General features: G+C 34.2%; 1 protein-coding gene across 1 annotated transcript; it reads left to right on the top strand.

Moving 5' to 3' along the window:
- On the top strand, nt 1-14,698 carry LOC117923705 (dihydrolipoyllysine-residue succinyltransferase component of 2-oxoglutarate dehydrogenase complex 1, mitochondrial-like). The gene is made up of 15 exons (XM_034842126.1): nt 1-160; nt 514-585; nt 731-808; nt 2,079-2,139; nt 2,256-2,283; nt 2,598-2,668; nt 2,771-2,845; nt 2,978-3,033; nt 3,113-3,157; nt 3,284-3,556; nt 3,726-3,820; nt 4,103-4,193; nt 4,310-4,420; nt 13,385-13,579; nt 14,086-14,698. The coding sequence occupies exons 2-15, from the start codon at nt 535-537 to the stop codon at nt 14,275-14,277; spliced, it is 1,422 nt and encodes a 473-aa protein (XP_034698017.1). The 5' UTR covers nt 1-160; nt 514-534; the 3' UTR covers nt 14,278-14,698.
- The last annotated feature ends 999 nt before the right edge of the window (nt 14,699-15,697 follow it).

Below are 15,697 nucleotides of genomic sequence, written 5' to 3'. Positions count from 1 at the left end.
AGGCCACCCGCGTCGGCTCGTGGAGTCTGTCTAAGGACTCGCATTCCATTCCATTTCACTCCCTTTTTTTCTCTGCAGAAAGCGATTCGAGTCAAGCGATTCCCATCAAAACCCTAATTTTTTTTCTTTCTCTTTCATCAATCTCGTCATCTTCATCCAGGTCTCAATTTCACTTCTCTCTCAATATATACGAAAAAAAAGAAAAGAAGATACGATCTTTGTATTTGGATAATAAAAGATCGTAGCTATTATTAGTATTGTTATTTTAGTGTAGTTTCTATTTGAATCATTTCTCTGTGCTGTGTTTGGTTGCCTAGAAAACGCAGGAAAAGAAAGGAAAAGCAAGGCTTTTTTGTGCTAGGTTTTTCATTTCTGGGGCACAGGAGCTACGCTTTATGTAGCTTTCAAAATATTCGTTTGTTTTTCATCGATTTTCTCAGTTTCCAAGCAGTTCTTATGATCGCGCATTAATTGTGGATCGGAGCTCTGAAGCGAGATTTTTGAATTTGTTAGGGGGCGTTAATTGAAGGCACGATGTGGGCGATTGTGAGGCGAAAGGTTGCTTCTGGAAGCTCGGCTGCTTCGGTAGGTCCAGATAGATTAATTAATATATTTTGTTGATTATTTATTAAATTTCAACTGTCTGTTTATGCTTGTCTTTGCGTGAATCTGTGTCAGCTCATTGTACACGAAATGGTGTTATGACTTGTTATTCTATTGTCTTGATCAGGTTTTAGGGCAGTCATTGAGTAAGATTCGACCTGCTGCTGCATCTGTACCGCGAGGATACACAACCACTGCAAAAGAGGTGTTAACAGCTTCAATTAGTTTCTCAAATTGTTTAAAACAAATAATGTTTGTTAACTAATCAAACTGATATCATCTGGTATCAATTTATCTGCTGTCGGATTGTAGAATAGTCAATATGTTGACGTCTTCATTTGTTTATTTTTAATTTTTGATTTAGCCGTCTGAATTTTATTGGTTTGAATTTGAATTGGTTGAAATTGCTGAATCTACATTAGGACTAGATTTGGACGTGGGGGTTTTAGATATTTTAATTAATTTTCTGTGAGTTTTGAGGCAATTTGTATTAAGTAAAAACAAAAATTGTCTGGTTTTCTGAATTAACAACTGAACTTTTCTATCAGAAAATATGCAGCAATTCAATTTGTCGCATTGTTTCATTTTGAATTAGAAGTTGGATGATGAGTCAGGACTAGTTGATGAATAAAACAATCATCAATTGGTAATTGGGAGTTCTGTAAGTACTCCCTTGGGATTTTGAGGGCAAACCAATTGTTTTATGGGCTTTGAGCTGGATGGTGGTAGAATAACTTTGTTGGATTATTATTGAGCAATTAAATAGCATTTCCTTCACCTCTTTGTGTTTTAGCTGGTACTTTTCTCTAGTACATCTGTCATCTGAGTCATTAATCCTTTTCAATAAATCTACGAATGTTGTGAGTACATATATACCTCATACTAGTTTAATATCATTGGATTGATTTGTGGGGGAAATGTCTATTTGTCTTGTTTCTAGTCTGTATATTATCATGTATTGGTAAATTGATACGCTTGTATCACGGCCCTATTGAGATTTGTTATATTGAATGATATAACTGGCCAATTCATTTGAATTAGATTCCCTTAGGTTCCATTCAGATCATGAACTGCGCAAGGATGAAGGGAAAGAGAAGAAAAGAAAAAATGAACAAAAATAAAAAATAAGTTTGAACTTGTAAAAGATTTTTGGATCTGTTTCAGTTTTTCTCATTTTATATAAAAAATGAAGAACTTGAAAATGTTTTAAGTTTTAAATATTTGTTTATAAGTTTCAGTTCTGTTCTAGTTTCCATGGCAAGCCAAATAAGAAAATATGAGATTCTTTCCTTTTTTTCCGTTTGATTTGTACTTCTCAATATGCAAATGGACCATGAAACTCAGATAATAGCTCACTCTCTTTTTTCTCTCCTTTCACTTTCAGTAAGTTGTGGTTGACTTTAGAATTGTAGTTTGCTTTGTTGTCATCCAATATATAAACTTTTGACTCATTTTCCTACAACTATTTTGTGCAGGCAATACTTCTTGGAGGAGGATCAAAAATTGTACGGAATGTTGGTCACTACAAGTATCTGGGTAATTATACTATACTCTGTACCATGACCCTTACCTTGTGGCACAAAAATTATTTTGGACATGTGATTCTGCTTCAATTTTGTTACTGATTTTGCTAAAATTTCATGTCATCGCAGGTTCTCTAGTTAGTTCAAAGCCTGTGAGGTTAGCAACATATCCATATTTCTCCTCTTTTTTTTTTTTTTTTCCTCTCTTTTCTTTTTGTGAGGGGTTCTGAGGTGGCACCAGCTAAGTTAATGAAACCTGACACTGAATGAATTTCTTTTAATCTTTTTGAGTATTAAAATTCTCTTTTGGCTGCCTCAGACACTTATAATTTGTCAAGAAAAAAATTAGGATCTCCATCAACAAAAAAAAAAAAAAAAAAAAGTTTCATCATGTTAAGCACTTTATTATTTCTTCTTGCGTCAAGTTTATATATATTTTTTACCTCATCTTAAGATGTTTGTGGTGTGCAGAGAAGTTACATCATTTCTTCAAATAGATTCTCCAATCCAAGTGCAGCATAGGCCATTTTCTTCAGATAAAGGTGTGATTCCATCATGATTCTCTGGGTGATTTTATTTTAAAATATATGCTGTCCTCAGTGTTAAATCTGCATAAACTCAATCGCTCAATTTTCGTAATGAAGGTGATCTGGTGGATGCTGTTGTGCCTTTTATGGGTGAATCTATTAGCGATGGCACTTTGGCAAAATTCTTAAAGAGTATGTTGTCCAACAGAGCTGGTTTATAAGTGCTTCTGTTGCAAGATCTATTGTATGCTTTATGCCGTAAATACCGTATGCAACTATAATTTAATCTCTTTTGGGACTCATTCTCTGATAAATTTGGAGCAGAACCTGGTGACCATGTAGAAGTTGATGAGCCAATTGCCCAAATTGAGACTGATAAGGTATTTCTGCAAAGTTTCATTGATCAAAATGTTTCCTTTCTGAAAAAATTGCTGACTATTATTCAAATGACATAACTAGGTGACAATTGATGTTGCGAGTCCTGAAGCTGGTGTGGTCCAAAAGGTGACGTATCAGAGGAATGCATAATGAATTAATTACAAATGCATTAACTTTTTAGCTCTTCTATTCTTAGAAAATCAATGTGGTCCTGAATTTGTGTTATTGGTTTATGTATATAATTTCTGTTAGTTTGTAGCCAAAGAAGGTGATGTCGTGGAGCCAGGTACCAAGATAGCTGTGATTTCAAAGTCTGGTGAAGGTGTAACACATGTTGCTCCATCAGAGAAGATGCCTAGCAAGGCGTCTCCTGAGCCTTCTCCTACGGAAAAGGAGGCAGTGGATAAGCCAAAGCCTAAATCAGAAACTCCTCCTCCTAAGGAGAAGCCTAAAGCACCTGCACCACCACCTCCTAGACCTTCAGCTACAGAACCTGTGCTTCCTCCCAAGGAGAGGGAAAGAAGAGTAAGCATCATGAACTTAATTATTTATTAAAATATATCTGTCAGGGGTTCTATAAAATTACTATATTCCACTTCATTTGAGGGAGGGAGCTGGATGGGGGTTGAGTGGTCTGTTTCTTACTAAGTTCAGATCCTGGTGCTACAATATTTGGAACTTATTCTTATTGCAGGTTCCTATGACAAGATTAAGGAAACGTGTTGCAACACGTTTGAAAGATTCTCAAAACACTTTTGCAATGCTGACCACATTCAATGAAGTTGATATGTAAGTTGTATGTTACAGTTTGAATTATTTTGATTATAGTCAGTATTATCTCATTTTTTTGTACACTTAATGTGCACTTAATGTAGCTGCCTTTCATTTTAGCCAAGTGCCTGATCTTTGTTCTGAACCCATCTCCATGTTTATATAGTTTTTATATATGACACACGATCATGTGTGTATAGTTCCATCATTCTGTATATCATCCATTTTCCCTTTCCATTTCAGAAAATATTAATTGGTTGACTCACTTTTTTGTTGCTGCTGTGTGATTATTTTGTTTAGGACAAACTTAATGAAGCTCCGTTCTGATTATAAAGATGCTTTTCTTGAGAAGCATGGAGTGAAGTTGGGGCTGATGTCTGGATTTATTAAAGTATGCATTTGGATTTGATGTCATTCAGTTTGTTACTATTCAGGTGTTAACATGTTTGTGTGTTTGTGTTCATTCAAAATTGCACTTTTCAGTCATGAATCTTAATTATTTTTCAGGCTGCTGTTAGTGGGCTCCAGAATCAGCCCATCATCAATGCTGTTATTGATGGGGATGACATTATTTATAGAGATTACATTGATATCAGTATTGCTGTTGGTACACCCAAGGTTTGTTCCTAGTCTAGTTAATAATAGAGTGTTGGGATGCTCAGTGATAATTCAATTGGTTAGTAGTGCTTTACATTGCATCTAAATATACAATTTTGCAGCTGATATGGAAGCGCTACCATGATTGCCTTACACTATGTGAATAAGGTCATTTATTGCAAAAGAGAGTGAAGAAAAATGAAGTCATTGAAATACTATAAAAAACACCATGGATTCATTTTAAATTGTATATAAAACGGAATGCAGTCAATTGGATTTCCATGAGGCATCTGAAGCTCTCTGTGTAAGCTTATTAGGACTGTTAAAGGTAGTTTGGTACAAAAAAGTGTGATCATGTTGGTAGAGAAACATGTTTGAGAAGATAATCATTGGAGATCATGTCATTTTCATTTCATGCAAAAAAAAAATGCAAACGAGTAACTGTTCACATGTATGCATCCTCATTACATTATTAAAAAGTTGATAGCATGGGCTATCTAGCAGAATGGTTTTGTACCATGAGCTGACTACCATTTCTGGGGTCTCTGAAACTCATTTTTACCTAGTAGTATGTGTTAGTAGAAACTTAGAGGGCTTTTTGGTAAAACTTAATACTTAATGCTTAATGATTTGAAGCGACTTTAAGTTAAATTGTGCTTAAGTCATTACTTTGATTTATTAAAGTCATTTTTTACTTAATTACAATATTAAGTTACTTTACCAAACATACTTAAAATGTTTGATAATTTAAATTAAGTCATTAAATTATATTGGTTCAATAAGTTGATTTATCAAACAACCTTTTACTTGACTTCTTTCAAAATTTTGATTTATAATGTTTAGCGAGGTACTTCATCTCTTTTATTTTTTGTCTCAATTAAATGTGTAGTATTGTTTTGTCAAACTAAAATTGGCAAAGGTTGAAATAGGGTTGTTTTTGAAAATGAGGATTTTTCGATCCAAAGGTTGAAATATTCTTTTGTTTGTTATTTGTGGTCTTGGCCAAAGTTGTGTATAGCTGAATGGCCTAATTCTTTAATTAACTTTTTTGAGTGGTTGGGCTATAGATGAGTTTTTTATATCCTTCTTTCTTTTGTTTTCGCCTATAGTCGCCTATTGTATATTTCCTGTATGCTTTAGGTTAACCGTTGGGTGTCCTGTTTTTATTAATATATTTTTTCTGTGCCTTTGAAATAAAAAAAAAAAAAATTAGCAATTCAAACTAAGCCCAACAACACCTCTCCTCCCCCTCTCTGAAAAACTCCATCTTTGTGATAGGGATAGATTGACCACTCCTTTAGAAAGGTTGCACCTAGCAGCTTTCCCCAATATTTTATATTCATCTGATTGTGAAAAAAGATCTTTTATTCTTTTCGGACTATGGGAATATCTATTTATTTAAAAAAAGATTGCAATCTTGTTGTTGTGATAAGAATAGATTGATCACTCTTTTAGAAAGGTTGTACTAGTGGCTTTCCTTTATATTTTATATATATTTTTTGATAGGAAAATAATGTGTAGTATTAGTCTAGCGCCTTGCAAAAAAGAGGGGTGGGGGGTGCCACAACCCATGTATCAAAAGTTGTCTAGAAAGCTCCTCATTAAGAAGAAAAGAAACATGGTTTGCAGGTCAAAGACAATAGGTAGTGGGTTGCTGTCAGTATGGACTCCACCTCCAACAGGTTTGATTAAGTTAAACTTTGATGTGGTGTGGAAAAAAAATAAGTGGTCTGAAAAAACCACCTAAACAGATTGGTTTTACATGATTTTTTTTTTTATATAATTTGGTTTTATAAGTTTCAAATCAAATGAAATGGGTTTAGTCTATGGTTTTACTTTCCAAAAATTGAAAATAGATCGAATTGAACAAGAAATTATTTATACACCTGAATACATGTGTTGTGTATTTATTTATTTCTTTGTAACATAAATTTTCATGATTTTCCATACTTTGAAACAAATTGGGTTGATGTATATTATTTTAATATGAATTTAGTTATGTATTATTGTTACTTTGAGACTTAGTACTTATCCATTTGGACTATGTAAAAGGATTTGAATTGAGACTAAGGCTTTGAAACAAATTGGGTAGATGTATATTATTTTAATATGAATTTAGTTGTGTATTATTGTAACTTTGAGACTTAATTGTTATCCATTTGAACTATGGTAAAAGGATTTGAATTGAGACTGATGCTTTTTAGCTAGTTGCAATAGTATTATTAATACCTTTTGGCTTGCATGTTTATTATTAGGTATTTTGCATTTTATCCCAAATTAACAAAAAATGGTCGATTTAGAAATAGAACTGAATCAAGTTAGACAGGTTTAGTGACTTAGGTTGTTCTTTTCCTTGGTCTCAATGTAATGATGTGCTAATCATGGAGTTAAGCATATGCTTTCTTTGTACAAAAATTTTACCCTCTTGAGATGCATTTTGTTGCTTTATTTTACGCGTTTTCTTGTTTAATCCTTGACTTGTATAACTATCTTGCTGCCCTTTCCCCTTTTTTGTTCATCTTTTGTATTTTTGGAAGGATTTTTCACCCTTTGCTTGGGCTTAAAAATTTCATATCAACACATTGTTTGTTTAGTGGAAAAAAAGGGTAAGTAGAAAAGAAACAGAATGAACAACAAACATCCTTAGTTGATCATATCAAAAAAGTGTGGAGAGTTGCTCCTTTGTGCTTGTTGTGAGCTTTTTGGAAGGAAAGGAACAAGAGGGCTTTTAATGATGTTGAACAGTCTGACCCAACAATCAAATCCGATTAAGCAATCAACCTCCAATTGTATGTATATTTTTGTGAATTGTTCTATGCTGCATATAGAGGACCACACAACTTCTGTGGTTTGGTTGAGCTTGTTGTGAGCTTAAAGTAAGGAGAGGATTTAAATTTCTTTTTTCTATTATTATTATTATTATTATTATTATTTTACCTTTTTGCCTATACGAAGTGTTTTTTGTATAGTTTGTGTGCACTGTACTACACCTTTTTTGCCTCTCAAACAAAAAAAAAGGTCTAACAAAGAGCAAGAATTTTTTTGATAGGCAAATGGGAAAATATATTAGAAGTGCCTAAGAGGAGGTACACCAAAGTATACATGATGTATACAATAGACGCCCAATGCAAGCGAGAAGAAGTTAAACAAAAAAACCCCCTTTCCTTACTTGAAGCTCAAGTAATCTACACAATCTATCATATTCATCGAGTGGTTTTTTATGTACGCTCTAACCAAATTTACAAAAATATACATAAATCAGATTTGATTGCTTGGTCAAATTGCTCAACATCCTTAAAAGACCTCCTATTCCTTTCTTATCAAAGAGTCCAAAACAAGTATAAGGGTGCTACCCTCTAAGCTTTCCACTCTTTCTTCCCCATGAAAGAGCCATGCCACCCAAAAGGCCCCTTCTAATTGAAAAGTGCATTACCTAAACCACTCCAAAGGGAGAAAATATCAATTGACACAACAAACTTGCTTTGGAACAATGGAGAAGCAAATGATCTGTCGTTTCTCCCTTGCCTTTGCACAAATAACACCTATTGTGCAAAGTTTTCCCCCTCCTTTTGAGTTGATCAAAAATTAGAATTCTGCCCCAAGTCACTTTCTAGGCAAAGAAACGAACCTTCAGTGGTGCCCATGTGCTCCACACTACTTGCCATAGGAAAGGCTATCCATTTCCCTTAGTTGAGGATGAATAAAGGTATGAAATTGAAAATTTTTCACTCTTGGACTCATTCCATCTCAATTTTTTCCTTTTCCTTTTTAATTGACAATCATTGCAATTTTTATAACAAAGTCTTCATTTTCTCAAGCTCCCAATCATTAAATTGCCTTGAAAAGCGGGGGCTCCAACCCACCTCCCCTTCTCTAACTTGCTCCCACGCCTCCGCTACCCATCCATCTTTGTTTGACGTAAAATAGTGAATAAGTTTGGGAAGGCTTCTTCTAAGGGTAAATCCTCACACCATACATCTTTCCAAAATTTGACTTGCTTTTGATACCCTCCCACTCATTTTTTATGGCTTTCCACACCCCAATTTCATGTCCTTATCTTGTCCTTGTCGAACACCACCTCCCCCTTCCTCCTTTGTGAACCAAACGATACTCATCTTTATGTACTCTCTCATTCCTCCCTTTCCACAAGCAGCAAAACAGGTAGGCAGGTCAGAGTTAATCTCCGCACCAACTTTGTTACAATGAATAAGGATTTGGTTTTCTATCTCTTCAGTTCTCTTACAGAAATTGCATTGTTAACTAAGGACCACCCTCTTTTCACAATTGGTCAATGTTGAGAATCTTCTTCCAAGTAGCCTTGAAACAAAGAAACAAACGTTTAAAGTTGCACTAGAGCCTCACACCTCCTTTGCAGAATAGACATTCGCTCTTGCATTGTACAAAAAAGTTAATAAGAATTGATCAAAAAATGCAGCTCCTTCATCCCTTTGAACCATCTTCCCAACCCCCGTCCTTAGTAGTCTCGTGGAATGCATGTACTCTAATAAACCACCCATTGTCTATAGCTCCCAATCTTGAAAGCGCTTGCAAAAACAAAGGTTCCTATGACCTTGATCTTCCTTTACCACCCATACATTTGTCACTTTTCTATTCTTGGCCACAACAAGACTAAAGAGATGGAAAAGCTTCATTTAGAAAGGAGTCCTAGATCTACCTATCCAACCATAACCTAGTCCTAGGCCCATTCCTCATCCAAATTGAACTCTAGGTCTTAAACTCTTGCCATCCCCTTCTAATGGCTTTATAAATCCCACCCTAAAGGCCTTTCTTGCTTCTAGTGTACTCCATCCATTTAACCCCTCAAAACTTGCCCTTAATGGCCTTTCTCACAAATTATCTATCTCATTCACATATCTCCGCAACCATATAGCAAGCGAGACCTTATTCGAGGTAGAGAGCCTTTTGATTTCTAACTGACTATCCTTTTTTATTTACACGTACATATGGTTCACTAAGATGAAGCTTTTGCCTCTCTACCTGATTTGCCCACAAGAAGTCTTTTTAGATTTTCTCTAATCTACTACTGCTCTTGAAGTGACCGTCAACAATCATCTATGATCGATTGATTTTTCGTCATTTATCGCATCAAAACACAATTTATAACTTAATTCACTATTCTAGAGTAGCTTGTACCAGATAAAAAATGGTTTTAGTACAAATTATTGTAATATAGTGGTTTTTAGGTGTCGTTCACTAGGATGAATTATTCTTGGTAATTAAGGTTTGAATGGAGGAAAAGAAACGGTTGTGATAAAGTGAAATTAATTTGACAAATCATGGTGAAAAATCAAAATAACAATGGTTTCTAATTGAGAAGAACAATAAAATGTAAAATAAGAGAAAATTAATAAATAAAAAAGAAATTCTCGGAGTTAGGATTTTCTAGAAAACAATTTCCGTGGTGAATAGATGTTGAGATTTATTTTTCATCAAGTTAGATTAAAAATCTAAATTCTCATCTAAATCGATTTTTGATTTAATTTTAAGTCTAGATCTAATTTCTCTTCAAATTAGGTTATTTAATCCAAGAGATCAATTTAAACTATATATTTAATTCATTTTAAATCATCTTCCAATGATTCATACAATACAACTATTCGATCTCATTAAATCTAACTTTAAGAATTTAATGAATCTATCCAGTTTGCAATGTAACAGTCATTCAAGATCATTTGAAGAGAAAAACCCCCAAAATTCAAGTAATCAATCAATTTGATCAAATTACCTTTGCAATTCAAGCTCATTTCTCTAATTCACCATCGATCTTGCCTCTAGATCCTTCTTCTTCTGAGAAAAATGAGATTTGGCTACTCATACTTGGAGATTTGGTCTCACAAGGCATGTTTGGCTAGTGAGAAAAAGAGAGAAATGAAGGAAAATAGATAATTCTTTTAAGAGAGATAATATAGAAAATTCTACAATCAAAAGTGTCTCAAAAGTCTTCTTAATGAGAAATTCAAGTTTCTATTTATAGGCCAAGGTCAAGTGAACACTTGACATCATCTACGAGGTCTTCCGGAAGCTTCTCCATTCAACAATCTGGAGTTAATCAGCAAAATAACCATTGCGCATAAGATATTCACATTTTGCACGATCATGCGAAATTCTAAGGTGAGTGGCAGCAGCATGTTGAAACACTTTTTGGACCATTTCGCATGCAAAATCAGCTTGCAAATCCCCCTTAGCCTGTAGCACAAATCCCTCTTAGCCTGTAGCATAAATCCCTCTTCTGTTCCATTTCGCACAATCATGCAAAATTTTCGCATGATCATGCAAAATTGCACCACATGATTTTTAAGCTCCTCTTTGGTACTTCATTTTTTTCTTTTGACTCCACTTTAACTATCTTAAATTGACTCCAAATCCCGATCTGATTACATTGCTTCTCCCTCAAAAGATTATTTGCCCTCTTCAATTTCATTTCTTTCTTTTGTCACTCAATGCATCAATATCACCTTGAAATAGCTCCAAAACTTCACAAAAATCATTAGTATCTCTTGCAAGGGCAACAATGTATTAATGGGGTATGTTAGACATAATTACTGCTCAAAAGGTATGAAATTCATGAGAATTATTATTTAAAATGTGCTATTTTTTAGTAATCAATCTACCTTCCTTGGACAAATATGATCTCTCCAGAAGCCAACATTTCCTTAGAACACTTCTTTATTGGATCCTAATTGAGCAAGATTTGAAAGAAGGTATCCCATGAAAGACCTAGATAGGTAGAATGAAAGGTGTTCACCCTACAACCAAGAAAAGAGGCTAAGGCCCTATTTGGGAAGTATTTTTGAAAACAGGTTAAGAACATTTCAAGATCCCAAACAAACTTTTGTTTTACAAACCATTAAAGAAAAAAAAAAAATAGTTATCTAATGGTTTATAGAACAAAAGTCTGTTCGGGAGTTTGAAACGTTCTTAACTTATTTTTTTATGTTTTTAAATATGTTTTAAAAACAACTTTTATCTATAATGTTTTTTTTAATCATTCTCCATATTTATATAATTATTTTTTTAAATAGTTCTTAGACAACAAGTGAAAACAATTGAGAAGAACTAAAAAGTGTTTTGTGAAAAGACCCTATTTTCTGTTTTTTGTTTTTTGTTTTTAAGAGCAGAAAATTGTTTTTCCATTTTTGGTTACCAAATATGTTTTCCTGTTTTCCTGTTTTTTTTTTTTTTTTTTTTTGTGTTTTGGAGAACAGACAATTGTTTTAAAAAGTAGTTTCCAAATAGGGCTTAATCTCTCCACCACTTGCCCCTCCCTTATGGGGATTCTCTCATTTTTATTTTTATTTTATTTTATTTTTTAATTTTTGATAATTAAAGAACCTTCCATGTTTAAGCCCTTAGGACTCTCAATGGAACCCAAACCTTGGGGCACTGACTGTCCCGCAACAATTAGCACCAGGTAAATTCAAGGTATCATTAGTGGTAGGATTCGAACCCAACACCATGTGCCACTTACTGGAACCACACTTCCCAGTGTTCGCCCTGACCAATTAGGCTACCCTGGCGGGTCTCTCACTTTTATTAATAAGCCTTCAATCTTGACACTAGCTCAAAGCATGTTAGAACCTATTACATATATCTCAACTACTCCTCACAAGCTCCTAAAACAACTGGGTATCATTCTTAAAACGAAGATGAGTCAATTTCTCCTGTACTCCTCCCCTTCCAGCCTTTAAGCTACTAATAAGCCCCTCTTGCATTGCCCCTCAAAATGCACGTCTTTAGAGCTTCCATTACCAAGTTACCAACATAAATAAAAAAGAGAAATATGATTACCTTGCCTCAAGCCTCTAGAGCTCTGAAAAAGTTTGTAAGAGTGCCATTCACCAATAACGAACATTTAGTAGGAAATGTAGTTATTAATTCAACCCACTCATTTGTGCCTAAATCCCATTTGTTTCATAATTGAAGGAAGAAACTTCCACTTCACATGATCATGTACTTTCATAATATGTAATTTGCACACTAACCTTGCTATTGAGCTATACTCTTCTTGGAATCTATTGGCTAATTTGCTATCAAAGTAGATTGTGGATTGGGAACTTTTACATTTTTTGGGGTATAGAAGATATCTATTCATTATTAGAGAGAAATTGACTGCCTTTTTCATGAATTGAGATTGTAGTTTTCTTTAGTTTTTTATTCAATCAAAATCTGAGAGGATGTATGGTAAAATTTAAATACTTTTTACTTAATGATTTAAGTTAACTTTAGGTTAAATTATTCTTAAGTTATTGATTTAAAACTTATTACTTAATTTTTACTTTAGATATTAATGTTGTTTAGTAAAATTAACTTAAAATCCATTATAAATAATAAAATTGACATATTTACCCTTATTTTAACTAATGTTTATACTTTCATTAATCTTAAAACCATAAATTATTTTGTCGAACATTCATATATAAAGTATTATAAATGCACAAGATAATTACAAAAATATTTACTATAAAAGATGAGTTGTGAATGTGAAGCCATTGATGTAAAATATACTTACTAAATATGGACAAATAAGACAAAAAAGATTTGAGATTAAGAATAAGTTAACTATTTTGACTTAATATTTAAAGTTATTCTTGATCTTAAGTAGTGATATTAAATTATTTTATCAAACATGCTTAACCTATTTAATGACCTAAATTAAGTTATTAAATCATATTAAGTCATTAAAGTTGATTTGTCAAACATCCTTTGGTTAGCTGGAATGAGTGCATTGATGGTAGTCCAGGTTCTTCACTTCTTTTGTTTACTTATTTGGAATAGATTGCCTCTCTCTTAAATTTACTGGACAACCAATGCCTTCATTTCCTTCAAGATAGTTATCTTCATTGGTCAATTTGTATCTATAGTAATTTTCTGATCTGCCCTTTCCATAGCTTTAAGTTTGCTTGGACTCTTATCTTTGGATGTGTATCTAAATGTGGTTTGCTTCCACTGAAATTCTTCTTCAAGGGACTTGTCGTTCCAGTGATCCGCAATGCCGACGGAATGAACTTTGCTGATGTAGAGAAGGCGATTAACACTCTTGCAAGGAAGGCAAATGACGGCACCATATCTATTGATGAGATGGCTGGTGGCTCATTCACAATATCCAATGGTGGTGTCTATGGAAGCCTGTTGAGTACCCCAATCATCAACCCTCCCCAGGTAAGAAGCTTCATAGACCATTCTTCTATCCTGTTAGGATAATTTTAGGATTTCTTACTGTTCACATACGGGGGACATTTCTTTTGAATTGTCTCATGAATTGTGAAACTTGGCTGAAGATGGGGCCCAATCCACACCCTTCCAGTAGGCCTAACAGCTCGATCTCATCCACTGATCATATTGGCATTTGTTAAAACTAAGATTTGGGAAATGGTTTTAGAATCCTTGCATTGAAAAATTATTTTGAAGCAGAAACATAGTAGTACATAAATGGAGGAAAACATCTTAGTTGATCACATGCATGTCTTTGGAGTTCGCATCCTGAAAGAAAGCAGATTCCCAGGTTGGGCATGTCTGCTCATTACACATATGGCCCAGGATTTGTGCATGACACTACAATCAATAATTTCATTCATCCCACTCTTAACATCCAATGCTTTTACCAAGATATTGTTTCCCATTTGAAACTGGCTTAGTTCTTTCCCTTTTCTTGATGATGTTTACAGTCAGCTATCTTGGGAATGCACTCGATAGTGAACCGTCCAATGGTTGTTGGGGGCAATGTCGTCTCAAGGCCAATGATGTACATTGCACTAACATATGACCACAGGCTGATTGATGGAAGAGAGGCAGTTTTCTTCCTGCGCCGTATCAAAGACGTCGTGGAGGATCCTCGGAGGCTACTTCTTGACATATAAAGACACCAGAAGCAGCATTCTGATTTCCTGTTTGTTGGTATACTCAGTTTAACTGAAGCAGAATAAACATTTTATGCCCTCGAATTCAAATTTATGTAGGGTTACTTAGTTCACCCTAGCAACAAGTTCTTCAATTGCGGCGCACCATAATTTCAGTTTGGTATGTGAGAATTTGTTAAATCTACGCGTTTCCTGTTTCAACTTTCACAGGTTTTTCCCAGTTTGTTTTTGTCTGAAGGTGAGAGGGACCCTGGTTACTGCTGTGTTTACTCTTTCCTTTGCAACATAAAAATGTTTATTGCCCGGCTCAAAATTATGGGCTGTAGCCTGTTTTTTATATATTCATGTCAACTTTAAGCTGTATTTCGGCTGCCTGCTATACACTGTTTGAGACCAGGATAAATTTTTATTTTTCACTTTACATAAGTGCTAAGTTTTATTAACTATGAAGTAGCTTTCTGGACAAGTCAAAAAAAAAAAAAAATTATTGACAATTTTCTACTCATCATCTCCAGGTATTCCGAATACTTCTCGGTAAGAGCGCATTGTGATTTAGGGAGAATATATTTTTGTATCTTTTTTCCTTGGGTGATTGCCCTTGTGTGTCGGGGTTTCGCTAGTTTGTTATTTTTTTCCTACAAAACAGAACGGCTATCCATTGGCCAACGAAGTAGGCTATTTCACTAAGAATTCTTCCAAGTCTAATTTACTGTTAGCTGGACTTGTAGACACTGAAATTATGATAGAAGGCTTTTAGTGTTGATTCAGTAAAAAGAGCATAATATAAATACCATATAGCATTGATCTAGCCACGTTACATGGGGCAATTCCTTCCAAAGATGGTCACCTAACGCAATGGCAATGTGGTGGCTGCTCTTACTATTTAGCTTACGATATCATGACTGCGGTATCCTAGTGTGAAACTAAACAGCTTTTGGAGCCAAGTTTTCCATCATTGATCGGCTTGCACCTTATATAGCTAGAGTGTACAGCATGTTTGTCCGTCTACTAGCCATTATGTGATGTATACGATCACAATGTTAGTTTTGTGAGATAGATGCAAAACGACGCATGCTAAGAGAAGCCACCTCTTCTAAGATGAGACCCATGCTAAGAGAAGCCTCCTCACATAGGGGATGGTAAAAAGGCAGGTTGGGGACAAGTCACCCAATCTTGAGCTTGTAATTTTTATTTATATTTATTTCTATTTCCTCTCAAAATAATAATAATAATAATAATCACAACAAAAGGAGGATGGTGAGTATAGGAAATTCTCATATTCGTCCCTATTTCATTTTTAAATTTTTAGAAATTAAAATTATATTTATATTAAATATATTTATAAAGAAATGAATATTACAATTTTTTTATAAATTATTTTTATGATTTTTTATTTATTTATTTTATATATTAAAGAAGG

This window comes from Vitis riparia, chromosome 10 (genome assembly GCF_004353265.1).
Source record: "Vitis riparia cultivar Riparia Gloire de Montpellier isolate 1030 chromosome 10, EGFV_Vit.rip_1.0, whole genome shotgun sequence".
NCBI lineage: Eukaryota > Viridiplantae > Streptophyta > Magnoliopsida > Vitales > Vitaceae > Vitis > Vitis riparia.
Note: the sequence above shows the minus strand (reverse complement) of the source record. Positions and strands in the feature narration are given on the sequence as shown.

Coding starts and splice junctions, on each gene's coding strand:
- LOC117923705 (XM_034842126.1), top strand. CDS start 535: ATGTGGGCGATTGTGAGGCGAAAGGTTGCTTCTGGAAGCTCGGCTGCT. Junction 3,158..3,283: donor AAGCTGGTGTGGTCCAAAAG/GTGACGTATCAG, acceptor AATTTCTGTTAG/TTTGTAGCCAAAGAAGGTGA. Junction 4,194..4,309: donor TGATGTCTGGATTTATTAAA/GTATGCATTTGG, acceptor ATTATTTTTCAG/GCTGCTGTTAGTGGGCTCCA.